Raw genomic sequence first — 27,552 nt, forward strand, 5'->3', positions numbered from 1 at the left:
CAGGGACAGTGTCCAGGCTCTGAGTTCAAGGTCCAGGACTGGCAAAAAAAAAAAAAAAAAAAAGGCAGTTACTAAACTGGGCACCAGTGGTGGCTCATGCCTGTAATCCTAGCTACTTAAGAGGCTGAGATCTGAGGATCTTGGTTCAAAGCCAACCCGGGCAGGCAAGTCCAGTGAGACTCTTATCTGCAATTAACCACTCAAAGACCAGAAGTGGTACTGTGACTCAAAGTGGTAGAGCGCTAGCCTTCAGCAATGAGCTCATGGGCTGTGCCCAGACCCCATGACCAACAGAATAAAAAAAAAAAAAGTAGTTACTAGAAAAATTTATATTACAGATGTTATGTGTCCCTAGATACAATCTTACTTGGAGTTTGTAAGAATTATCAGTCTGCCTATAATTTAGAATTTGGGGATTATGGAGACAGAACTATTTAATACCCAGACTCTCCTACTTTAATGAATCAGAAGTCATTTTAAGAGCTGAATGTAGGGATACAGGCCTATAATTCTAGCACTCAGGAGGCTGAGGCAGGAGGATCCCAAGTTTGAGATCTGCCAGGGCTTGTCTGAAAAACTGAACATGTGCCTGTGGTTCCACCTGTAATCCTAGTTTTGGAGAGGCTGAGATTGGGAGGACTGTGGTTCAAGGGCAGTCCAGAAAGAAGTCTGTGAGATCCCATCTCCACAGAGAGAAACTGGATGAGGCACATGCCTATGATCCCAGCAACAACAGGAATCCTAAAGTAGGCAGAAGTGGGAAAGCAGGATTCTATCTCAAATTAAGCAGCAAAAAAGAGGAGGCTCAAGTGGCAAAATACCAGCTCAGCAAGTGTGAAGCCCTGAGTTTCAAACCCCAGTACTAGAAAAAAGGGTAAAAAATAAAATAAAAAAACAAAGCTAGTTTTTAAGAACATTATCTCCCCCCAAATAATTAGGCTGTTTTCCTGTAAACCAAAGCATTGCTAGACACTAGGATTTCCCATTGTTTAATGGAAGTGCCTCTTCCCAAACATCCTAGAATCTCCTCAATCATGTGTGAATTAACTCCATCCAAAATGCTGAAAAAGAGATCTGAACTGGAAAGTGTCTTGTGGTCTTCCCTCAGTGGGAGTAAGTTTTGGGAGGAAAAGAGGGCTATGTAAAAGGGAGCCAGAAAGGGGCTCTGAGTCATGAGACTGTAAAGGCAGCCACGGAGTGCTGCCCTAGTGAAGAGTCTGGTTTTTGCTTTATAAACCTTATTTTCAGGGTAATTACAAGTCTTACAAATTGCTTAAAAACACATTTAGTTTACATGATGTTACAGTGGGGTAAATAATATGTATTAAAATAGTCTAAATAAATATTTACACAATAGATCAGAATGGGTCAAAGAGAACCATTCTGATTTAAAGAGTTAATTCTTTTAACTTTTGAGGTTTTCTTTAATTTTTAAAAATATTTCTGTAAGAAAAAAATAATAAAATTTAACTATGTTCAAATACATGAAGTGTTAAAGAAAAGAAACCAAGCCAGAGGCCAAACTCAATCATCCACTGGGCTTGGCCTGGGCACCAGTTATTTCAACAGCGTTCCTTGTGTACATCAGACTTCCCTATTTCAGCCCACACTGGCTGTTCTAGCCGCTCAACTGGTCAGTTGTGAGATGTGTGGCAATGTGGCCTTACAATTCCAGGTAAGAACTGACCCCATTGGCTTACCAGCCTAGCATTCTTGCTTTAAACTCCTGGCCCTTACTAAGGCCCTCATCAGTTTTCAAAAAAGAGAAGCTCTACTGTCCACACAATTGACAAAGGGCCTGGAAAAAGAGGAAACTCTTAAGTTCTCCTGTGTCACTTTATATATGAAAGTTTCAATTCTGGGGCTAGAGTGAGCTATTTTGATAGTTTAGAATAGGGTGGGATCTGATGAATCTTAGCTCTTTCTTAGACTTAATTTTTAAGTGAGTTTTTTTTAGTATACACAAAGTTGAATCCTTGAAGCATAAGCTAAATCTGAGAATGCAAGCTTGAAAAACAAACATAGGCAGCTTTAGTTTATAATCAACACCAGCCAACAAAGACAGAGAATGGTGTTCAGCAAAAGCTGCAAACAACCTGCACTTTTTAGTTACCTAATCAATTAATTATAATAAGAGAATATGGAAGTTCTCTACAAGTAGAAACGTTTCTACTTTGGTGGTTGTCATTATATAAGCCAATTCTTCCATTCTTTAGCTAAGCTATATGTATTTCTATTTACATGTTTCAAACACTGGTCAAATGTATTACAGCCCAGGATTAGATATGAATAGTAATCTCATATTCAGTGGGTTATTTGATTCACCTACAGGTTGCCTCAAAGTAAGCCAAGTAGTTTTGTGTTAACAAAACCCACAGAACATCTAGCTACATGAAAATGGCAAAATACAGTACAGAGTGGGGAACTGTGTAATCCAGACTACCCCTTCATGTGAATTCATTAAACTCCCTTACAAAAATTCTAAACCAGCATTAGATAAAAATACAAGTATGTACAACAGATGAAAAAAATGCAACATGCAAGTAACTGCTTTAGCAACGTGCTGTCCCTGCTGTGCCAAAGCTCAGGTCTACTAGACTCAACATGGTTTTCACTTGCTACCACAGAATTCCTCTTTCCTGTGTGTTGTATTACTGTAGAATCCCAAGGGACGAGATGAAGAACACGACGTAGCCAGCTCAGCTCATTTTGCGTCATTTGAAAGCTTGCTCCTAGCCATGGCTCTCCAGTCTCTGTGATTCTTGGGCTGGTTACATGTTGTAAGCTACGTAGATGGGGTCTAACTGGTCAGCAAGGAAGCTGTCGCGGAGGTGCATCCTCTGCTTCTCTCCTCTGGAGTTGATTGGGATAACACCCGGGTCCACGACAACCACAACACCAACGATGAGGTAATGCTCTTCCAGGACCACATTGGTCACCAAAGGAACCAGATCCAGGGCTTCCTGTTCAGAGCCACAAAGTTCTACAACCACCACAAGTAGGTTGGTCCACGTGAACACGGCACTGCAATTTCAATGACATTCAATTAACACTACCGATCACTTTTTACTAGTATTTCTCTTAAGGCTTATGCCCATTTCCCTGAAAAATGCTGTTTCTTCTAGATTTCAACCAGGTCAGCAGCCATGACAGTGCCCTGACAATCACAGTAATTATCTTGAGCTATCTAAAATCTCTTGAGAGTCTGGAAGTGGGATTCAAAGTTGTCAGCTGGTGTGAACTGAAGACATGTGCATCTGTAAGTTCTGGGTTGGCCAAGAGAGCAAAGATGCACAGGGATGATGCTTCAGAAAGGAGAGAACGAGGGAAGTGAATGCTCATATGGCTCCAGAAAGTATTCCTAATGACCTTTCAGTTCCTTGTTCCTACCTGTCCTGAAACCCATAGCCAAAGTCTTTTTGGACTGTTTAAGATGGCCAAGATTTTTTTCCATTCTTTCTTTTGTTTATTTTTTTTTGTGAATATTGTTTCTGTCAATACAACACAGAGTTTTCATTAAGGTAAGTTTCTTCTTTGTGTATGTGTGTGTGTGAACTCGGGGCCTAGGTGCTGTCCCTGAGCAGCTTTTTGCTCAAGGTTACCGCTCTCCCACTGAGCCACAAGCATCACTTCCAACTTCTTCTGAGTAGTTTATTGGAGGTAAGAGTCTCACGGGGCTGGCTTTCAATCATGATCCTCGGATCTCAGCCTGGCTAGGATTCAGGTGTGAGCCACCAGCACTGGGCCTAATATTCTTAAATAGTATCTGACCTCATACAAGCTGTTAGTGCTCCACAGAGTATATCCTCTATTGAGTAAAAGGGCCACATATACCCTTGAGTATGAGTGAGGTTACTGGGTTAGATTTATGACCTGATGTGATATACAATATTACACTGTTTTTTTTTTTTTTTAAAGTGATAAAAGAAGACTCTCACTGCTTTTCCCCTGACATTGCCAAGTTGTATGGAGGCAGAAGCCTGGTGTGCTCAAGATTCATCTTCACTGGTCATCCACTAGCATGGCAGAGAAGGGCATTGCTAGCAGAGGTATAATTGACATTACTACTTTACAAGAGGTGCTGCAGACCACCCTCAATGGCTGAGAAGTGCCTTAGACAAGTGCCAAACACATCTTTGTGTGCTTGCATCCAGCTGCAATGAGCTTATATATGTCAACTTAGTAGAAGCCTTTTATCCTTAACACAAACACGTCATTAACACTGATGAAAACAGTAAGTTAGGGGAATTGGCAGGCCTCTGCAAAACTGGCCAAGAAGGAAAAACACCTTAATGTGGTTGGATGCAGTTGTGTAGGGTTAAAGACTATAGTAATGAGTCTCAGACCAATGCTGTCATTGAAGATGACTTCAAATGAAAGATACAAAAACAAATATAAAAAACCAGTTCACGGGCTGGGAAGTTGGCTCAGTGGTAGAGCGCTTGCCTTGCATGCCTGAGGCCCTGGGTTCGATTCCTCAGCACCACATAAGCAAACAGAAAAAAGCTGGAAGTGGCGCTGTGGCTCAAGTGGTAGAGTGCTAGCCTTGAGATGAAGAGCTGAGGGACAGCGCCCAGGCCCAGAGTTCAGGCCCCATGACCGGACCCCCCAAAAACAAACAAACAAACAAACAAAAAAAAACCCAGTTCACTTGAAAAAGTGATTCCATTCAGGAGGCTGAGAACTGATGAATGAAGTTCCAAGCCAGTATGGGCAGAAAACTCTCAAGTCTCTTTATTTCCAGTTAACCAGCAAAAAACACTGGAGAGTAAAGTATGGCTCAAGTGTGAGCCATGAGAAAAAAGCCAGGTGGGTAGTCCTGAGTTCAAGTCCTGCTAACCAGCACCAAAAAAAAAAAAAAGAGCTCAGCACTGATGGCTCACACCTATAATCCTAGTTACTCAGGAGCCTGAAATCTGAGGATCATGGCTTGAAGTCAGTGCAGGCAGGAAAGTCCCTGAGATTCTTGTTTTCTGGGGGTGTTTATTTGGTGTCAGTCCTGGGGCTTGAGCACTGTCCCTCAGCATTTTTGCTCAAGGCTAGTGCTCTACCACTGAAGTCACAGCTCCATTCTGGATAATTAGATAAAAGTCTCACAGACTTTCCTGTCTCAGCTAGTTTGGAACCATAATTTTCAGATCTCAACCTTCAGAGTAGCTGGGATTATAGGTGTGAGCCTCTAGTGCCTGACTCTATGAGACTCTTATCCAATAAAAATTGAATGCCTAAAATTAGAGGTGGGAGTGGCACTTAGCTTCCCTACATGCTTTCTAGATACCTCTCTAAAGAGTTCTTGCCTTGTTCAGCCCTTTTTCAGGTCAGAGGAGATACTCTGAACAAAGCAAAAACCTCTTCAGAAAAAAAGAATATTTGAAAATAATAAACAACCATCAAAAAAAAAAAAAAAAAATGTGGTGGCTGGGCACCAGCAGCTCATGCCTACAATCTTAGCTACTCAGAGACTGAGATCTAAGGATCTCAATTTGAAGCTAGCCCAGGCACATAGTCTCCAACACTCTTATGTTCAATTAACTAGCAAAATGCTGGAAATGGAGGTCATGCCTCAAGTGGTAAAATGCTAGCCATGAGTGAAAAAGCTGAGCAAGAATAGGAGGCTTTACTCAGGCACCGGTGGCTCACACCTATAATCCTAGCTACTCAGGAGGCTGAGATTGAGGATCAAAGCCAGTCCAAGCAGAAAAGTCTGTGATACTAATCTCCAATTAACCCCCAGAAAACTGAAAGTAGTGCTGTGGCTCAAAGTGGTAGAACACTAGCCTTGAGGAAAAAAAGCCCAGGCCCTGAGTTCAAGTCCCATAACCAGGAAAAAAAAAGAGTGAAAGGCCTTGAAGTTAAGCCTCAGTGCTCTTACCAAAGAGAGAGAGAAAGAGAAAGAGAGAGAGAAAAAAAGGGGGTATTTAGTTCAGAAAAAAAAAAAAAACTGGGGATACACTGAATTAAACACAGAAAAGAAACTACATGGATTCTGTATAATCTAGAACTCAGGCCTCGTACTGGTGGCTCATGCCTGCAATCCTAGTTACTCAGGAGGCTGAGATCTGAGGATAGCAGTTCAAAGCCAGTCTGGGTAAAAAAGCCCATGAGACTCTTACATCCAATTAACCACCAGAAAATCAGAAGTGGCACTGTGGCTCAAAGTGGCAGAGACTAGCCTTGAGCAAGAGCTTAGGGACAACACAGTTTAAGCCCCAGACCAACAACAACAACAAAACAAGAACAAGAACCAAAAAAGAACTCAGCAAGGCCAAGTACTGGTTAGGTACTCAAAGTCTGACTGAAACATGAAGATTGAGCAGGAAAGTCTGTGAGACTCTCATCTACAATTAATCATCAGAAAGCTAGAAGTGGAGGAAGTGGTAGACTACTAACTGTAAGTAAAAAGGTCAAAGAGCGTGATGACTGATTTTTGCCACTACTTAAAGCTGAGGTAGGATGCAGTTTCTGTATAAGGACAATTACCATTCAGCAATGCTCCTGTGGATTCGAGACACTGAAGTCTCAATATCAATCGGGTGGTATCGTAATCCTCTCAGCTCCAGAGTTTCATCCAGAGCTCCCACCACATACAGTGCATCGTGACGCTCTGTCAGAAAGAAATAAGAGTTCAGACATATATTCACAACAATATAATGATGGAGTTAAGAGAAAACGATTTACACTAGGTGGTTCCAACTCCTAGCAATTGCATGACTTTTGGCAATTCCATAAGGCCCTGAATCCTGCCACCTACCTTTGTGAGAAAGGGATAAGAATAAATGTTACCATGGAAACTATATGAGTTAATCCTCACAAGATAGTTAATATGGTACATGGTACATTTTATATACTAAAAGAAGAGGTATTTAGCTGGGCACCAGTAGCTTACGCCTGAAATTCTAGCTACTCAGAAGGCTAAGATCTGAGGATCTTGGTTCATGCCAACCAGGGAAAGAAAGTCCATGAGAGTCTCATCTCTGATAAACTACTCAAAGTCAGAAGTGGAGCTTGGCTCAAGAGGTAGAGTACTAGCCTTGTGCAAAAGAAGCTCAGGGACAGCACCCAGGCCCAAGTTCAAGCCCCAGAACCAGCATTTAAAAAAAAAAAAAAAAGAAGAGTAACTATTTAATCCTAACTACTGAGGAGGCTGAGATCTTAGGATCATGGTTTGAAGCTAGTCCAGGCAGGAAAGTCCATGAGACTCTTATCTCCAATTAACTACTAAAAAGCTGTAAGTGGAGCTATGGTTCAAGTGGTAAATCATGCTAGGCTTGAGCAAAAAAGTTCAGAGACAGCATCCACGCCCTGAGTTCCCAGGACTAGCACAAAAGAAAAAAGAAAAAGAAAAGGAAATGAAAGAAAAGGAGATGAAAAGAAGATAGGCAGGCAGGGGGCTGGGAAGGTGGCTCAGTGGTAGAGCGCTTGCCTTGCATGCCTGAGGCCCTGGGTTTGATTCCTCAGCACCACATAAGCAAAAAAGAAAAAAAAACCAGAAGTGGTGCTGTGGCTCAAGTGGTAGAGCGCTAGCCTTGGGCTGAAGAGCTGAGGGACAGTGTCCAGGCCCAGAGGTCAGGCCCCACGTCTGGACCAAAAAAAAGAAGAAAAGAAGATAGGCAGGCAGGAAGACAGACTATCATTACTAGTATGTGCCATGAATTGTGCTAAGTGCTGGGTACAGAAAGATGACAAACACAATTTCCTGCTCTGAAGGTCTGGTTGGGGCGGGGAAGGGGGAAGACAAGTAGGAGTTCTATTATATGGCAATAAGAGCAGCAGCAGGACTACGAATGCGGTTTAAGGAAAGGGACATCCATGAGTCCTGCCTGAGGGCTCAGAGAAGCCTGAAAATGCTGAAGCTATAGATGAACTTTTATAAATAGAAATTAGCCAGATATGTGGCTAATTTATGGCTGGGGGTGAACAGCGAGAGAGAGGATCTGAACCTGAGAAACAATGAACATCACATCTGGTATCATCACTGAAGCTGTGAGGAACAGGATTACAGAATATGGAGACTGGGGCTGGGAATGTGTCTGAGTGGTAGTGCGCTTGCCTAGCATGGATGAAGCCCTGGGTTCGATTCCTCAGCACCACATAAACAGATAAAGCCACAAGTGGCTCTGTGGCTCAAGTGGTATAGTGCTAGCCTTGAGCAAAATAAGCTTAAGAATAGTGCCCACGTCCAGAGTTTAAACCCTAGGACTGGCCAAACAAACAAAAACAAAAAAACCATGGAGACTGGTCTAGCCAGGACATAGAAGGAAGGTGTTTTGCAGCTATTTTCTGGAAAGGATTGATTTCTGACAATTTTAGTAAGATAATATGGCAGATATATTCAGGAGAGAACAATCAGGAGGTCTAGCAGAGGTGCCTGTTGCCTGGGAAGACTTCATATAGAATAATATAACTGAAAGCAGAAATACGGCAACAATTAATAAGTGCTTTCTGGATTAGGTACTCTCTTGGCACCTAAATGTACCATCATTTCCACAAGGCAGGAAATATACTTGCTTTGATTTTCTAGGCAAAGAGGTGAAATAGCTACTCACAGTCAGTCAAGAATAGCCCATCAACCAGGACATCTAGTTAGAGATACCGCATTCACTGTGTTACCTGGCTTGTCCAGAAATTTGGACAAACAGTGCTGACTGCTCCTTGACGAATGACGTGGCCCAACTGAAGCTTTACAGTCCATTAGTATCAATGCTTTAGTGCCCATGACAATTAGTGCTGGGCAGTTTACAAAGACTGTTAATGCCAGTCAGGAAGACAGGCAGATAGCAGAGAAGCTGACAATCAACTGGGCATAGGATGACTGGCGGGAATCCTACACCACAACCTTGCTGAGAAGCAGGCTTGTATCCACTGTGGAAAGCAAGATCCCCCTCAGGATCCTTTATTCTACTTCCAAAATGGTAGACTGGGTAAAAGAGGAATTAAAAGATTTAACACCTGACCTGTCCCAGGAGCTTGTTTGGGGTTTGGAATCCACTACAGACTGACCGTCTCATTCATCCCAGGGTATTTATTCACTCTCAAACACATCTTTCTGGCTGCCCAGCAGTTCTAATATACCATCTGGGAACATAGACAGTAGTCTTTTTTTTTTTTGGTTGGTCATTGGGCTTGAACTCTGGGCCTGGGTGTTGTCCCTCAGCTCTTCAGCTCAAGGCGAGTGCTCTACCACTTGAGCCACAGTGCCACTTCCGGTTTTCTGGTGGTTAACTGGATATAAGAGTCTCGTGGACTTTCCTTGCAGGCTGGATTTGAACCGTGATCCTCAGATCTTAGACACCTGAGTAGCGCCCGGCTATGCAGTAGTCTTGAGTTTTTCCCTTCCCAAACGCCCCCTATGCATATGAATTCTCTATGGGTTCAAGAGGCACAAGAATGAACAATTATGTGCATACACTCCATACTCCTTAGGCAGGTGCAGGCAGACAATGAGTGCTACAGAAACCAAGTGAATGGAGAGTAGACAGGGGTGAGAGGTACCTCCAGTGGCTGCTGTGAGCTCAGTCCTGCGGACGAACCCAAGATATCCTGTCCGGGCCCACAGTGTTTGGGCAGCATCCCCAAAACTGAGGCGAGTGTTGAAATGATCAGCTTGGAGAGTCTCACTATCGTAGATGGTGTGGTAGCCGCTGGCTGTATGTGGGCTGTTTACCCAGACCTATGAGAAAAGGGTACTGGTCACATTCTGCCAGCAACAGAAAACTCTGTTGATCCAATTCTCTTGGGAAAGATAGATAATTCTGGGTTAAAAAAAATTAAAAAGCTCATTTTCATATTAACGACACAACCACAATATTAATGGAAGCTGACATTTACCAACTATTTACTGTGTCCCGAATAGGAAACAAATCAACCCAGAATGGGACACCATATTTCTATTCCCATTTCATAGGTGAAGAAAGGAGGAATCAAGTAATCTCTTTAAAATACAGGAAATAGAGGGGCTGAGAAGGTGGCTCAGTGGTAGAGCACTTGCCTTGCATGCCCGATGCCCTGGGTTCGATTCCTCAGCACCACATAAGCAAACAGAAAAAAGCTGGAAGTGGCGCTGTGGCTCAAGTGTTAGAGTGCTAGCCTTGAGCTGAAGAGCTGAGGGACAGCACCCAGGCCCAGAGTTCAGGCCCCACGACCGGACCCAAAAAAACCAAAAAATACAGGAAATAGGGCTTCTACCCAGGCTGGTTGGCTCCAAAGGCTGTACTGCCTCTGGCTTACTTATAACCCACTGCCACAGTCCCACAGATGCACCACAGCACCATTTTTTGTTTTTTGGTCAGTCGCAGGGCTTGAACTCTGGGCTTGGGCGCTATCCCTCAGCTCCTCAGCTCAAGGTGAGCGCTCTACCACTTGAGGCACAGCACCACTTCCACTTTTCTAGTGGTTTTATTGGAGAGAGTCTCACGGACTTTTCTGCCTGGGCTGGCTTTGAACCGTGATCTTCAGATCTCAGCCTCCTGATAGCTAAGATTATAGGCGTGAGCCACCGGTGCCTGGCTCCAAAGCACCATTTTTGTGTTTCTGGAATAACCATGGTTCTAAGCTCTAAAGAGACCCCACAGAACATTGCAGTTTACAATGTAAACAATAACTGACAACATACCATCATCAAGTAATTGTTAACTCCTAAGAGACCCTGATTATTTGCACTGCAGATGTAGGTATTAATGCATTTAAATTGTCACAAGCCAGGTGCCCATGGCTCATGCCTATAATCCTAGCGACTCAGGAGGGTGAGATCTGAGAATCTCGGTTCGAAGCCAGCACAGGCAGAAAAATTCCCATGAGACTCTTATTTCCAATTAACCATTCAAAAAAGTGAAGTGGTGCCATGGCTCAAGTGGTACAGTGCTAGCCTTGAGCACAAGGAGGCTCAGGGACAGCACCTAGCCCTACAACTGACTACCCCCCCGCCCCCACTCCAAAAAAAAATTTGTCACAACAATTCTACTCCATGTGAGGTATACCTGATTATCATCAATGGATAAGGAAATAGGCCCAGGGAGGTTAAGCAACCTTCAAAGCTGGTAACTGGCATAGCCCAGCTTAGCTGGCTCCTGTGTTTATAAGACTCCTCCCATTTAGGGTACAGGATCAGCATCCCTCAGACTTGGGGGAGAAAAGTGACCTTTTAGAGTATTCCTATACAAAATGGATATATTTTGCATAAATTTTGCCACTTTCAATTCCAGCCTTTAATTAAGTGGGAAAGAGGCACATGTGTCCAATTTCTTTTCCAAAGAAAGGGACAGCAGTATACAAGTCTGGAATAATTTCTAGTTTGGGAGTCTACACCTTCTCTTAATGCAGTCTCTTAATGCACCTTCCCAGCCCTAAAATCCTATTTTTTTTTTTTTGAGACAAGATCTCACTAGACAGCCAGGTTGGCCAAAACTCTCCATCCCCTGCCTCTGCCTCTAGACATTCAGATTCCAGGTGTGCACTACTATGCTTTGCTGAACACTTGTCTTTTGCTACTAAATATGCAAGTAAAAGTGAAAATGATACCTACCTCTCCTAAGTGAGAGTCTCCAACAGGCCCTTTAGTCTCAGGATTAACAATAACTACTTTCACTCCAGGTAAAATCTAAGGATCAAGAAAGAAATACAAATAAATGAGATCTAATGAACTCTAGGCAATGTGCCTGTACCTGGTAAGGATGTGGGAATGGCAGAAAGGCAGGAACTGAGTGAAACAGTTAATATAGTTAGGCCACCCTAACAGGGCATCTGCAGAGCCTGAAACTTCCTCAGTTCAGTGGAGACAAGAGATCTAGAAGTAAGACTTACTCTCATACTGAAACAGAACCAGTGTACCATCTCTACAGAGGGATTGGAAATTACTGACCGGTTATCACAGTGAGATATTGGAGGACAATTTAACCACACAGCCTTCCTTTCTTATGTCTCATTCCCAAACAATGTGAGCAGGGGGGAAGGACTGCCCACCAGCTTGGAGTTACAGAAACTGTAAGAAGGCAGCCTTGAAGAGCAACAGAGAGAGAATGGTAAGTTCCAGGGATCATCAAAGATCTTACAGTTCTGGAATCTTCCTCAAGAGCAAATGCTCAGATGCTAGCCAAGAGAAAAGTTGAAGGTTTACCAAAAGAAAGGCCTTGGCCTAGGTTGTGGTTAAGTGGTACAATGTTTATCTAGCAGGTTGTGCAAAGCCTTCTCCCCAGTTGTGGGGGAGAAGAGGAGAACGGAAGAAAAGAAATGAGAGAGACAAGGCTCTCTGGCTTTCTGTACCCTGCCCCCTTGAATCTTTGTTTTCCTTAGGTTTCTAAAGTCTGAGGTTATTCAGGGAAGCCCCATTACAATTATCTGGATTCAAATATCTACAATCTGGAGGAAGGAAGAGAAAAGACTGCTTGCTCCCTTTATTCTGGGCTCAGCCTTCATGGTAGTACTTCTGTTCCTAATTGCAGCCTATGATAAACCAAAACTCGATGAGGAAATATCCCCTCCTCCAAACAGTTCACAGGGCATGGAGTTAGCTCCCGGGGGGGTTGATAGCTACTGGAAAGTATTAGAAGGATTCCTTTTACTTCCTCATTTTTTCCATTTATTTCCTCATATTTCCTCTCTCTGCCCCTCAAAATTCTAGGAGGAATCTTGAGGCATAAATCATAGTCCCATTAAAGGGGGGAACTGGTGGCCATCACACTTATTAGCTGCTTCTGACCTCCCTGTTCTTTTACAAATCAAAACCACATTCTCACCAGGTACCTTTAAAAAAAAAGCAAGAATAATCTTTATTCCTTGAAACACACTGGTAAAAATGTTATCAGAGAGATGAAAAGACTCGGAACACATTTATACAGATGTAGCACATACTGAGGGTCAAAACATCTGCTAAAACAGACCACACCTATAAACAAATATCTTCGGAAGAGTTGTTGGGTGGCTGACTCCTTCTTCCACTAGAATATCTTAACCTATGGGCTACCTCTCAGCAGTATCTTTAATCCCTTCCCTAATTTGGCTTCCCTTTCCATTTTTTTTTTTTGGCGGGGGGTTAGTCGTGGTACTTGAACTCTGGGGCTGGGCGCTGTCCCTGAGCTCTTCAGCTCAACACTAGTGCTCTACCACTTAAACCATTGTGTCACTTCCAGTTTTCAGTTGGTTAATTAGAGATAAGAGTCTCACAGACTTCCCTGCCCCGGCTGGCTTTGAACCACGATACTCAGATCTCAGTCTCCTAAGTAGCTAGGATTACAGGTGTGAGTCACCAGCACCTGCTTCCCTTTCAATGTTTATAAGAACAAAACTGATTTGTGTGTACACCAGTGCCAGTATTGGTGGCTTGAATTCAAGGCCTCACACTCTTGCTTAGTTTTTTTTCACTTACAGTGGGAGCTCTACCACTTGAGCCATGCCACTAGTTTTAGTTTTTTGCTGGTTAACTGGAGGTAAGAGTCTCATGGATTTATGTGCCCAAGCTGGTTTCAAACTTTAATCCTTGGCTCCTAGCTTCGTGAGATCATAGGTGTGACTTAGCAGCAGCTGGGAAGAACTAGCTATTTGTCAAAAACAACATGCTAGGGGCTGGGAAGGTGGCGCTTGCCTCGTATGCATGAGGCCCTGGGTTTGATTCCTCAGCACACATAAGCAGAAAAAGCCGGAAGTGGCGCTGTGGCTCAAGTGGTAGAGCGTTAGCATTGAGCTGAAGAGCTGAGGGACAGCGCCCAAGCCCAGAGTTCAAGCCCTACAACCGACAAAAAAAACAAAAAATAACATGCGAGCTGGACATTGGTGGCTTATGCTTGTAATCCTAGCTACTCAGGAAGCTGAGATCTGAAGATTGCGGTTCAAAGCCAGCTGGGGCAGGAAAGTCTGTGAGACTCTTATCTCCAATTAACCACCAGAAAAGTGGAAGTGGTACTGTGGCTCAAAGTGGTGGAGTGCTAGCTTTGAGCACAAGAGCTCAGGAACAGTGTCCAGGCCCCAAGTTTAAGCCCCACAACCATCAAAACACAAGACAAGACAAAACAAACAACAAAAAAACCCCATACCCACTGGACTAGAAAAAGTCTATGAGGATTAAGAAAGTTTATTTGGGGACAAGGCATTTCATATTCCAGGAACAATATCCTTTTTTTTTTTTTTTTGAGTCCTACTGAATTTTGAATTCAAGGCTTTGTACCTAGCAGAAAGGTACTCTACCACTGAACCATACCTACAGCAAACAAGTCTAAACCTAGCATTCTTGCCTATATACCCACATACATTTGAAATTAATATTGGGTAAACCAAAATTGTTGAATTATCACCAGATTTAAGTCTTGCCTTAGACATGAGTATTTCATCTGGCCTTAGGCCTCTTTAAAGGGGCCCACTTCTCTGTATAGCCCACCCTTTCTAGCTGTCAGAAGTAAATACCTTTCCAGACTCTGAGAGCAGCAGACTCTGGGGGGCACCACGTTCCACAAGACGGACCCTGCAGAGGAACAGTAGTTAGTTTATGCTATGCAGAAATTTTTAAAAATCATTTCTAAAAATGATTTCTCTAGGTCTGCTCCCTCCCCAAAATCTCTAATTGGTGTCTCCTTCTCTTACTAGGGCAAGCATTCTCAGACTTAGCACTAGGGGCAGTCTGGGTTAGATGATTTTTTTGTTGTTGGTCTCTACCCACTAGATGTCAGTAGCAACCTCCTGCTGTGACAACCAAAAATGTTTTCCGGACATTGTCAAATGTCCTTGGGGTGTGGAGCAAATCTCTCCAGGGTGAGAACACTGCACAAAACATACCCGCCACCTGTGCAGGTGTGTGTGTGTGTGTGCTGCAGGTGTGTGTGTGTGTGTGTGCTGCAGGTGTGTGTGTGCTCTGCCCCCCCAACATCTGTCAGCCTGGGAAAAAGGTGCAGAGTTTCAGCCAGTGTTGGGACAGAATTAAAATTTCCTTCTCAGCTGAGGAAGCCAGGGAGGCAGGCTTAACCCATGGAGTTCTACAAAGTTATGTTTTAAAAACTCATCCCTCGTAATTTATCATTTATTTTTAAGCTCTCAAAAGAGATTATCCATTTTAGTTTATGTTAAATGCCACAAAAAAAAAAATTTTTTTTTTTGGGTCGGGTTGTGGGGCCTGAACTCTGGGCCTGGGCGCTGTCCCTCAGCTCTTTAGCTCAAGGCTAGCGCTCTACCACTTGAGCCACAGCACCACTTCTGGCTTTTTTCTTTTTGCTTATGTGGTGCTGAGGAATCGAACCCAGGGTCTCAGGCATGCAGGGCAAGCGCTCTACCACTGAGCCACTTCCCAGCCCACAAAACATATTTTTATACAGGAACATTTTACATATAAATTTTAATATCAAAGAACAATGCAACAACTGTGAAAAGTAATGCTTTCCTCTTTAGAAGTGAAAGTCCTATTATACAGCAATGATACAAATAAATTTCTTTTCTTTTCCTGGACCCTCCTAGAAGATAAAAACATAAACAAAATATGGGGAATGCTGGCTTTGAGAGCCAGAACTCTTTCGTTTAGGAAACCTAGGAAGGATTAAGCCTCATTGATGCTCCTTACCTGTCATGTCTTAATGACTTCAGATCTACGTATACAGTAGTTGGATCAGGCCCTGAGGTTCCCTAAAGGAAAAAACAAAAACAGCAACAACAATGAATTATTTATTTAAAATTTAAATAAACTGTCTTTCCATGCTCTACATTTTCAAATCAAGAAATAAGCAATATAGTCATATGTGTGAAGTATGTACTCAATTTTTAGGGAGGCGGGGTCCGTCATGGGGCTTGAACTCTGGACCTGAGCACTGTCCCTCAGCTCTTCATCTCAAGGTGAGTGCTCTACCACTTGAGCCACAGCGCCACTTCAGGTTTTCTGATAGTTTATTGGAGATAAGAGTTCATGGCCTTTCCTGCCCGGGCTGGCTTTGAACCATGATCCTCAGATCTCAGCCTCCTGAGCAGCTAGATTATAGGCATAAGCCACCTGGCTGCACTCAATTTTGAAAGTTCATCGTCTTCAATCAAGGATGGAGCCTTTAAATGTAATCAGCTTGTCTAACCTGGTAATCTCTTATTTCTCCCATTTTTACCCAGAGAACAGGAAGATCCTGTGCTCCCTCTATCACAGGCCTCACCTACTAACCCTTCACCTACCAGGAGGTAAGCCAGCAAAGCATCTCAGGGATTTTTCAAAATCAACATGGCCCCAGTTGATGGCACAGAGCCCCAGTGTGGTTAAAAGTGAAAATATGACACCTCCTGAAAGTCACTTGACCATGGTCACAGAGGACCCACCTCTACCCATCTACCCACTTAAGCCACCTTGTCCATGACTTGTCCATGACTGTTTTTGTCTAAGTAATCTCGAAACTGCATAAGCTCAGACTCTTTTCTGTTATTTACCCACCAAAAATAACATGGCAAAGTTGCCATCTGACTAGAAGATATACAGTCTTATATTTGTTGACAGAAAAACAGAAATAACCCAAATAAGGCTCGGATAGCTTCTTGGCTCATGGGCACAGAGTACAGCCTCATGATCAGGAAGAAGCATTTACACTGGTGCCTGTCTGCTAGCACTACTCCGAGTGCTCTGCCCTAGTAAAGTGGTGAATCTGCAAGAATCAATGAACAAAATGATATGAAGAACAGGAAAATTAAAAAAGCCTAACGTCTCACAACAAGTGAGCAGGGTCAGAGTTCAAGCTGTGGAGTCTAACTTTGAAGAAGTACATACTCTAGACTGGCCTGCTCTGAATCGGCCATATTCTTTTTCTGTCAGTTAGCAAACAAGAGTTCATGACATCACCTGTAAACATATTGCTACATTCACTCTTGATCCAAAAGTGGTGCTGACAGCCCTAGGGGACAGACCAATGTCTTTAAAGAGCTTGGAGAAGGACTGTTGGAGGGCAATGCGGGGCCGCTCCTCTGCCACCACTACACAGGTCCGGATGCAGGAAAGGTTGATTCCTCTTGTCTGTAAGGACAGAGCCAGAAGCTAAATTAGTGGAATCAGAAGAGAACAGAACAGGTGGGGCCATTGCTCTCACACTTTTTTTTTTTGGTTGGTTGCGGGGCTTAAACTCTGGGCCTAGGTGCTGTCCTTGAGCCACAGCATCACTTCCAGTTTTCTGTTGGTTAATTGGAGATAAGTCTCAGGGACTTTCCTTGCACAGGCTGGCTTTGAACCGTGATGCTCAGATCTCAGCCTCCTGAGCAGCTAGGATTACAGGCGTGAGCCACCACCACCCGGCTGCTCTCACTCTTGATCAGGAGAAAACAAGAAACTCTTTGTTTCACCCCAGACACAGAAAGGAAACAAGAAAATGCCAACTATTCTATTGAAAGTATTATCCATGGATGAATTTGCTCATTCTATTTTTTCTTTTTTTGTGCCAGGAGTAGGGCTTTAACGCTGGACCTGGGAGTCTCCCTTAGCTTTGACTAGAACTCTACCACATGAGCCACAGCTGTTCTAGCTTTTTTGGTGGTTAACTGGAGACTGGAGTCTCATAGACTTTCCTGCCTAGGCTGGCTTTGAGTCTCAATTCTCAAGAGCTCAGCCTCTTTAGTAGCTAGGATTACAGGAGTAAGCCTCTCATACCTGGCCTTTTTCATTCCTGACATCCTATTTCTCTACTAAAGAAAATTCAGGGGCTGGGAATGTGGCTTAGTGGTAGAGTGCTTGTCTAGCATGCATGAAGCCCTGGGTTCTATTCCTTAGTACCACATACACAGAAAAAGGCAGAAGATGGGCTGGGAAAGTGGCTCAGTGGTAGCATGCTTGCCTTGCATGCATGAGGCCCTGGGTTCGATTCCTCAGCACCACATAAGCAGAAAAAGGTGGAAGTGGTGCTATGGCTCAAGAGGTAGAGCACTAGCCTTGAGCTGAAGAGCTGGAGAGCTGAAGGACAGTGCCCAGGCTCAGAGTTCAGCCCCTAAGACTGACCAAAAAAAAAAAAAAAAGCTAGAAGAGGCATTGTGGCTCAAGTGGTAAAGCTCTAGCTATGAGCAAAAGAAGCTTAGGAACAGTGTGCCCAGACCCCGAGTTCAAGTCCTAGGACTGGCAAAAAAAAAAAAAAAAAATCCAGTATTTTCTGAGTTTCTCATATGACAGAAATATGATAAATAGAATAAATGGATACCACACGAATGAACTACCATTATCTCTGGGGCACCCTCCAATCTCTAATATTTTAAGGCCATTTTTATTTAACTTCCTAGACAGTTTTACTTTCTCCTCCACAAAGAATCAGATTAGACTTAGACAGTGCACTAAATTAGGAAGGAGGAAGAGTTAAACTTCCTGAGGTTTACAAAATACCCACTTAACTGTCTGGCTAGAAAAGGATAAAAGGCAGATAAGCATGTCTGTTAGCCTCTACTCCAGTATCAGCATGCCCTGGCTCAAATCTTTAAAGCCTCTTAGACTGCTTAGCTGTTGGGGCTGCTTCTTACCTTTAACACCTCCACTTGGTTTCCCAGCCCTTTAGTGCAAAGCTCCATTACTGAGTAGGAACAGAAAGTATCCCTTATTTTGTATTGATTGACGGTAGCAAGCCAGAGGAAAAGGTTGTTTTCTAACTCCATAGGAGGAATTAAGATGGACTGGTGACCTGAATATACACTGCAAAAAAGAAAGGCAAAAACTGATGTTATCAACTCATCCTAGACACCTTGATGTTTTAGAATATTACTAACAAATGTTTACTGAATAGACAGCAGAAAAATCACATTAGACACAAAGGTCTTAAAAACTCAGTCTTGTTCTTTCACAACTCACAAGACACAGTAACCATAAAATAAAGCAGACTGTGGTAGGTGTACTAAATGTGAATGAAGGATACTGAGATCACAGAATAAATAGCAATTCATTCAAACTGAGAAAGGAAGGGGCTTCATTCAGCAGGACTTGAAGAATCTAAGTGACTGGAAGATGTGGGGTTTGGGAGAAGGAAGAGAAACAGTGGCCACAAAGCAGAGTATGTAAGGCAACTGAATGCTTCACTACCTTTCTTTTTTAGGTCAATTGAGTTAACAAGGTAGGAAGGAGGAACATCTCACAGAACAATGTAAAAACCCAAACATCACACTATGAACCACAAAGGTGTCTAGTTTTGTTTTTGTTTTCGTTTTTTTTTTGGTTATGGGGCTTGAACTCTAGGCCTGGGCACTGTCCCTCAGCTCTTCAGCTCAAGGATAGTGCTTTACTACTTGAGCCATAGAGCCACTTCTGGCTTTTTCTACTTATGTGGTGCTGAGGAATCAAACCCAAGGCTTCATGCATGCAAGGCAAGCACTCTACCACTGAGCCACCTTCCCAGCCCCTTAAGTACTTATTTTTGAGACAGGGTTTTCGTTATCTCAGACCTTGAACTCACAATCCTTCTACTTTAGCTTTGTATTTTACCATCTAGGCATGTTCCACCACAAACAATCTATCTACTTTTCTTTTCTTTTTTGTGCCAGTACTGAGGCTTGAACTCAGGGCCTGTGTGCTGTCCTTTAGTTTTTTTGCTTAAGACGAGCACCCTGCCACTTGAACCATAGCTCTACTTCTGGCTTTTTGGTGATTACTTGGAGATAAAAAATTTAAGACTTTTGTGCCTGGGCTTGCTTTGAACTATGCCCCTCAGATCTTAGCCTCTTGAATAGCTGGGTTTCTTTCCTTTTTCTTCTTTTTCTTTCTCTCACCTTCCCTCCTTTCCTTTCATTTTCCCCCCCAGGGGGCAGTATTTGAGGCTTAAGCTAAGGGCCTCGAGTTCTCATTTGCTTTCTTTGCTCAAGGCTGGCATTTTACCAATTGACTGCACCTTCACTTCTGGTTTTTTTGTTGGTTAGTTGGAGTCTCTCAGATTTGCCTGCCCAGGCTGGCTTCAAACTGTGATTCTCAGATTCTCAGCCTTCTAGGTAGCTAGGATTACAGGTGTTGAGTCACCAGCATGACTGTTTTTTTCTAAGATCTAGGAATGATTCTTTTGTACAGAAGGTAGAAGAACAAGCGAGCTAAAGAACTTGACAATTAACTGAATAAAGATGCAGAAGTTAAAGATAATGCCTGAATTTCTACTTTGAAGTCCTTCAATTGAGGGGGGTGGGGGGAAGGAGCTCTGGGAAGCCTAGGCCCAGAGTTCAAGCTGCAGAACTGGCAAAAAAAAAAAAAAAAGGAGGCTGCTGAGTTACCAGCATTGGTGAAGCATTATTCATCTTATCTACCCAGGAGGTGAAAATGCAACTGCAGGCTGTGGAAAGAGCAGTGACCTGCTAGTCCTTCCCCAGTAAATCGACCAGGACAAACATGCTACTCTCCAGCCACATGCTGTCATCCATTCCATCATGTTCCTTCCTGCCAAACCTAGGGGGTACATTCTGGCTGTCAAAGCATGTCATATTTCACCCAAGAATCATCCTTCTACTTGGATCAGTTTCTAAAACAAAGATTAGAAGATGGAGGAGTGAGCAGGTAGGTAATAGGATCGGTGCCATTTTGTATATGATACGTGACAGAAGAGGAAAAAAGAAATATAGACCAAATGAAAAATAACAGAAATGGATAAAGTACATAAATACTAGGAATAATGGCATTTTACTAAAATTTTACCCAATTAGGAGAGCAAAGGTTGACAGAGTTATAGATCCAAAGTATAGCCATACGTTCTTTTTTTTTTTTTTCTTTCCCCATCCCTACCTGCAGAGACACCAGAGTGCAAAGCCAAGTCCACAGTAAGGGTCAAGGCAGATGGCAATCTGCCGAGAGGAGTACAACTCACACTGGAGCTTGATGGCTCTACAAAGAGCATTAACTGCAGAGTGGGACATCTGCAAAATAAGGAATATGGAACAGGATGGAACTGGCCTCTCATAGGCAGAGAAACAGCTATGACAGATTTCAACTCCCCAAACTCAACTGATATATAAATTTGACTCCCTTAATCTAATCTAAACTTAGGCAATAAATTTCTATTCATAGTTAATACTTAATTTTATGGCCTATGAACCTATGAGCACATATTGACTTTAACTACAACTCTTATTATCTGATAGTACATTAGGCTCCAACACTTCATAATACAAATTCCTTGGGATATCTTACTCCGGAAGACCTAATGCTTTTTTTTAAATATAGCAAGGGCTCTTGATCCTCCACCTACTAGCCTCTAGTCCACCAGCTGGCTGCTATATCTAAAGTCCTGGAACAGTGGTCATCTCTATTTATTGCAGCCTGGCATTCTACTAGCACTCAGTGAGAAACTCTACTTTACCTTTACTCCTGTAAGCATGCCAGTTGTAGAGACACTAAAATCAAGATATGCCAACATTTCAGGAGTGGGTGGCTTATACAGCTGAGGTAACCTTTTCCTGGGTAAATCATCTGTAAGGAAAAAAATGGATGTCAATCAGATATACTGGAATATGAATTTGTTTGCTCTTTAATTGGTTTTCTAGGCCAAATTTAGCTTCAGGATTTGTGAAAGCTTGGACTTCTCATATTTAACAAAGCAGCCCACAAACATCACTATTAGAGGCAGGCTGGGGGCAGGGACATGAAGAGACAATAGGGACATAAAAATCTACATCAAGCAAATTCATTTAATAGAAGTAAGGGTAATGAACCACAGTAAGAAGACTGCTACTGCTTAAATCCTAGCTCTGTTTTTTATTAGCTATAAGACTGTGGAGTTGTCTCACATTTATTTCTCTTTATTGATTTTTCTTTCCTTTTTTTTTTCTTCTCTTTTTGTCGGTCATGGGGCTTGAACTCTGGGCCTGGACACTGTCTCTCAGCTCTTTAGCTCAAGGCGAGCGCCCTACCACTTGAGCCATAGCATCACAGCATTTTCTGGTGTTTAATTGGAGAGAAGAGTCTCATGGACTTTCCTGCCCAGGCTGGCTATGAACCTTGATCCTCAGATTTCAGCCTCCTTAGTAGCTAGGATTACAGGTGTAAGCCACCAGCACCTGGCTTGGTTTTTCTTTAAAATGAAACTTACCATCAAAGAACTACTAGGAGTTAATTTACATAAAGTGAGGATACTTAGAAAGCAGGAGAGACAGCAGAATTTTTTGTGTATATGTGTATGTGCCAATCCTATGGCTTGAACTCATGGGTTGGATCCAGTTCCTGAGCTTGTTTGGGACTATTACTGGAGCCACAGCTCCACTTCCAGCTATTTTGGTGCTTAACTGGAGATAAGAGTCCCAAGGACTTTCTTGCCTAGGCAGGCTTTGAATAGGAGATCCTTAGATTACAGGCTAGAACCACTAGTGCCTGGCCAAGAGACAGCAGAATTTAAACCTTGTGTATCAGGCTCCAAATCTCATAACCTTTCCTATTCAATCTATTCTTATCTTTAAAAAAAATAAACATGTAAACAGCACCTGAATTCATGCACATTGTATTTTCTTTTCTTTTTGCTGGTCCTAGGGCTTGAACACAGGACTTAGGTGCTGTCCTTGAGACCCTTTGTGCTCAAAGCTAGCATTCTACCATTTAAGCTGCAGTGCCATTTCTGATTTTTTTGAGTAGTTTACTGGAAATTAAGAGTCTCCCTGGGATGTTTCTGTCCAGTTGCCTTCAAACCCAGATCCTCAGATCTCAGCCTCTAGAGTGGCTAGGATTATAGGCGTGAGCCACCAGTGCTGGGCTTATTTTACCCCTAAGTGCTGTCTCTTAGCTCTTCAGCTCAAGGCAGGTTGTCAAGTTGTCTACCACTTGAGCCATAGTGCCACTTTCAGTTTTTCTGAGAGATTAGAGTCTCATGGACTTTCCTGTCTCGGCTGGCTTTGAATGGGGATCCTCAGATCTCAGCCTCCTGAGTAGCTAGGATTACAGCTGTGAGCCACTGGCACCCGACTTTATTTTTCTTTTTTCTTGTGCTTGTCCTGGATTTGAATTCAGGGCTAAGGTGTTGTCCCTGAGCTTCTTTGCTAAAGGCTAGCACTCTACCACTTGAGCCAATTGAGCTCTACTTCTGCCTTTTTTTTTGGGTCCGGTCTTGGGGCCTGAACTCTGGGCCTGGGCACTGTCCTTCAGCTCTTCAGCTCAAGGCTAGTGCTCTACCACTTGAGCTATAGCGGCACTTCTGGCTTTTTTTCTTATGTGGTGCTGGGGAATCGAACCCAGGGCCTCATGCATGCAAGGCAAGCGCTCTACCACTGAGCCATCTTCCCAGCCCCACTTCTGGCTATTTTTGTGTGTTTCTTTTTTTTTTTTTTTGGTAGTGGCGTTTGAACTCTGGGCTTGGGCACTGTCCCTGTGCTCTTCAGCTCAAGGCGAGCGCTCTACCGCTTGAGCAACAGCACCACTTCCGGTTTTACAGTGGTTTATTGGAGATAAGAGTCTCACGGAAGCCGGGCGCTGATGGCTCACGCCTGTAATCCTAGCTACTCAGGAGGCTGAGATCTGAGGATCTCGGTTCAAAGCCAGCCCAGGCAGGAGAGACTGTGAGACTCCTATCTCCAATAAACCACCAGAAAATAGGAAGTGGCTTGTAGCGCAAGTGGTAGAATGCTGGCCTTGAGCTGAAGAGCTGAGGGACAGCACCCAGGACCAGAGTTCAAGCCTCATGGCCGACCAAAAAAAACAAGAAAAAAGAGTCTCACAGACTTTTATGTCCCGGCTGGCTTTGAACTATGATCCTCAGATCTCAGCCTCCTGAGTAGCTAGGATTACAGGCATGAGCCACCTGCACCTGCCCGGCCTTCTGGCTTTTTTTAAATGCACATTATGTTTTTCAAATGCAATTTTTTCAAATGCAGTATTTTCAAATGCAATGCATTTGATCTTCTCAATAAATGTACAAATCAAGTAGGATAATCATTCAGGGTTACATGGGTACATAGCATAAGGTTCAAGCTAGAACTCAAATCTTCTCAGTCTAGCTGAGCGTAGATGGCTCACGCTTGTAATCCTAGCTACTCAGGAGGCTGAGATCTGAGGACTGCAATTCAAAGGGCAGGAAAATCCGTGAGATTCTCTTCTTTTTTTTTTTTTGTTTTTTGAGTCCGGTCATGGGGCCTGAATTCGGCCTGGGCGCTGTCCCTCAGCTCTTCAGCTCAAGGCTAGCGCTCTACCACTTGAGCCACAGCGCCACTTCTGGCTTTTTTCTTTTTTGCTTATGTGGTGCTGAGGAATCAAACCCAGGGCTTTGAGCATGCAAGGCAAGCGCTCTACCACTGAGCCACCTTCTCAGCCCTCCGTGAGATTCTTATCTGCAATAAACCACCAGAAAACAGGAAGTGGCACTGTAGCTCAAGTGGTAGAGCGACAAAAAAAAGTGGTAGACCGAGACAAAAAAAAAAGGAAGAAAGAAATAAAGAAAAGAAAGTCACGAGCCAAATATTCTCAAGATTATACATAAAGTATATATGTAATGGCCACATGTGCATAAAAAAACCTACTTTTTTTAAGGCACAGTCTCACAATGTAAGTCAGGCTGGCTTGAACTCTCACCTCAGCCTAGAATAATGGGATTATAGCAGGTAATACAATGCCTACCAACATTGTTTAGCATGCTGGCTGGAGCCCATAATCTTAGCTACTTGGATGGCTGACTAGAGGATTAGCCCAGGAAAGAAGTTCTTGAGGTTCCATTTCAACCAAAGGTTGAACCTGATGTCACACACCTATCATCTCCATCAATGACAAGGAAGCACAGTAGGAGAATTACAGCCAAGGCAGGCCTAAGCATAAAGCAAGACGCTATCTTGAAAACAACCAATACAAAAATGGGCTGGGAGAATGGCTCAAGTGGCAGAATATCTACCAAGCAAGCAGTAGGCCCTAAATTCAATCTCCAGTATTTAAAGAAAAAAAAAAATCCAAGCCGGGTGCCGGCGGCTCACGCCTGTAATTCTAGCTACTCAGGAGGCTGAGATGTGAGGATCGCGGTTCAAAGCCAGCCCGGGCAGGAAAGTCCGTGAAACCCTTATCTCCAATAAACCACCAGAAAACTGGAAGTGGCGCTGTAGCTCAAGTGGTAGAGCACTCTCCTTGAGCTGAAGAGCTGAGGGATAGCGCTCAGGCCTAGAGTTCAAGCCCCAGGACTGACTCCCCCCCACCCCCCCAAAAAAAAAAAATCCAGTAACAACAACAAAAGCACTTCATGCATAGATGAGCTGGTTCTTAGATCTGGTTGTTACTGGAAGCACAAGTTAACTGGATAGATACTAGGTTTTGCCTGTGCCTTAGCAGACAGAACGTGCTATTGACAGAAAAGCTGTGTAAACAGGTTTGGCATAAGAATCTAGGAAACCTCTGGTAGCAAATGTTCTTGTTTCAACAGCTCTGGTAAGTCTCCTTTTTACCTGTGTCAATGATGGTTGGCCAGGTTTTCACATCCACAGCTGCTGCCGCCTCTCGGGACCGTAACAACCTCATTAGGGTCTGAGTGGTGAGAATACAGGCTGCTTTGCTGACCTAGAAAACACATGGATGGCAATAAATATCAGGAGGCTTAGCTCTAGCTGCTGCTAACAGCAACCTGCACAACATACTGGAACAGGTAGGCTCTATCTGTTTTTCAAAAAACAAGTTCAGGTTCTTTTTTCCTTCTGAAAGTACAATGCTTCATTCTCTCAGGGTGAACTTAAAAAAAAAAATCATAAGTGGGGCTAGGAAGGTGGCTCAGTGGTAGAGTGCTTGCTTTGCATGCATGAGGCCCTGGGACCAATTCCTTATCACCACATAAGCAGAAAAAGCCAGATGTGGTGCTGTGGCTCAAGTGGTAGAGTGCTAGCCTTGAGCTGAAGAACTCAGGGACAGTGCCCAGGCCCAGAGTTCAGGCCCCACAACTGACAAAAACAAACAAACAAAATAAACAGCAAAAAAACCATCATGAGCCACAATGTTTACAATAATTCTCAAATTTTTCAGAGTTCTACCCTCAATACCATGATTTCTGGAAGACCAGAATAAACCAAGATATGGATTCTGTAATGTTTAGGGAATGAAAGGAGACAGATAAGCTTGTTCTGGAGTTGGTGTTTGCCATCCTAGTGAAGGAAAATCTGACCAGACCTAAAGTGTACACTGATCCCAGGAAAGAGGCAGCCAGAAGCTACCACAGGAACAGCTCTACCTAGCTACACAGAGAAATGCAAAGTGACCTACTTTTACCCACAAACTGTGTCAACAGAAAGAAACTCCCCTCCCTGCTCTTCTGGCCCACTTTATAGGGTCTAAAAAGGGCATTTTGCTGAACTTTGTAATGAAATCATCTACAGTGGACATGGCTCTTATGCTATAGGCTCAAGTTATTGACAGAGCAACAGTTCTGAGAGAAACAAAGGTTACGTAATTCAGATTTTGTAACTCTTTTTGTACAACCAGTCAACACTAACTTAAAAGTACATATGTTTATGATGCAATACAGACTTAGCCTGTTTCAATTCTCATATCCTGTTAAAAAGTTGTAGCACCCCCACAACAGATTTGGATTTTCTTTTTTGGTAGTGCTAGGTGAGATCAAACCCTGAGTCTCTCATACATGCATGCTAAGCAAGTACTCTACCACTGAGATACATCTCCAGTCTGGACAGCTTTTAATCCTACACAAGAAATTTACAAAACTAGTCAAAATAGAAGGGAGAACTCTGATGGAAATGGGGGATTAGCACATAAAATTATCTCAATTACAAAGCAGGAAAAAATCAGACTTTTAAAAAAATTTTTCATTGTTTAATGATTATTATAAAGGTGATGTACAGAGGGTTTACAGTTACATAAGTCAGGTAATAAATACTTTTTCTTTTTGTCAGTCTTGGGGTTTGAACTCTGGGCCTGGGGACTGTCCCTCAGCTCTTCAGCTCCAAGACTAGTGCTCTACTAGTTGAGCCACAGCACCACTTCCAGTTTTGTGGTAGTTTATTAGAGATAAGAGTCTCAAGGACTTTCCACTTTCCTGCCCGAGCTGGCTTTGAATCTCGATCCTCAGATCTCAGCCTCCTGAGTAGCTAGGTTTACATGTATGAGCCACTGGGACCCATCTTTCCCCCCCACCTTTTTTTTTTGGTGGTTGTGGGGTTTGAACTCTGGGCCAGGGTGCTGTCCCTGAGCTCTTCAGCTCAAGGTGAGCACTCTACCACTTGAGCTACAGTGACACTTCCATAAATACATTTCTTTTTGGACAATGTCACATAGACATGTTTTATGGTGAGTTACTAATAATTGTTCACCTTCTTTGTGTTTACATTTAATGCATATAGTTCTGTGTCTCATCAATAACTACTTTGTCACAGTTTCTACACTTAATAATGATGGTAACATGGGCCAGATTAAAGAAAAGATTATTTTTAGGAGAAAAAAACTGAGTAAGCTAGGCATTGGTACAATAAATCTAGCTCCCCAGGAGGCTGAAATCGGCTGGGTCATGGTTCTAAGACAGCTAGGGCAGAAAAGTCTGCAAGACTCCATATCTAAGTAACCAGCAAAAAGGTTAGACTAAAAGTGTGACTCAAGTGGTAGAGCACTAGCTATGAGGAAGTACGCTGAGTGAGCTTGTGGCCCAAATTCAAACATTTTCTTAAAAAACTGACTTCTTGCTGGGCACCGATGACTCATGCCTGTAATCCTAG

The 27,552-nt window shown here is 43.2% G+C and overlaps 1 protein-coding gene across 1 annotated transcript in view; it reads right to left on the bottom strand.

The window, feature by feature from the left end:
• Positions 1–290: 290 nt before the first annotated feature.
• Dip2b (disco interacting protein 2 homolog B) overlaps positions 291–27,552 on the bottom strand; it is a gene marked incomplete at its 5' end in the record, with an annotated part of 89,659 nt that continues 62,397 nt past the window's right edge. Inside the window, 11 exons of the mRNA XM_042668803.1 lie at positions 291–3,024; positions 6,481–6,604; positions 9,493–9,670; positions 11,522–11,596; positions 14,392–14,449; positions 15,536–15,597; positions 16,784–16,954; positions 18,436–18,604; positions 20,666–20,796; positions 21,240–21,349; positions 25,285–25,396. Of these exons, the coding sequence (XP_042524737.1) occupies positions 2,772–3,024; positions 6,481–6,604; positions 9,493–9,670; positions 11,522–11,596; positions 14,392–14,449; positions 15,536–15,597; positions 16,784–16,954; positions 18,436–18,604; positions 20,666–20,796; positions 21,240–21,349; positions 25,285–25,396 (1,443 nt within the window). The remainder of the gene's footprint in view (positions 3,025–6,480; positions 6,605–9,492; positions 9,671–11,521; positions 11,597–14,391; positions 14,450–15,535; positions 15,598–16,783; positions 16,955–18,435; positions 18,605–20,665; positions 20,797–21,239; positions 21,350–25,284; positions 25,397–27,552) is intronic.

Source organism: Dipodomys spectabilis, unplaced genomic scaffold, assembly GCF_019054845.1.
Source record: "Dipodomys spectabilis isolate Male_0828 unplaced genomic scaffold, ASM1905484v1 ptg000477l, whole genome shotgun sequence".
Lineage (NCBI taxonomy): Eukaryota > Metazoa > Chordata > Mammalia > Rodentia > Heteromyidae > Dipodomys > Dipodomys spectabilis.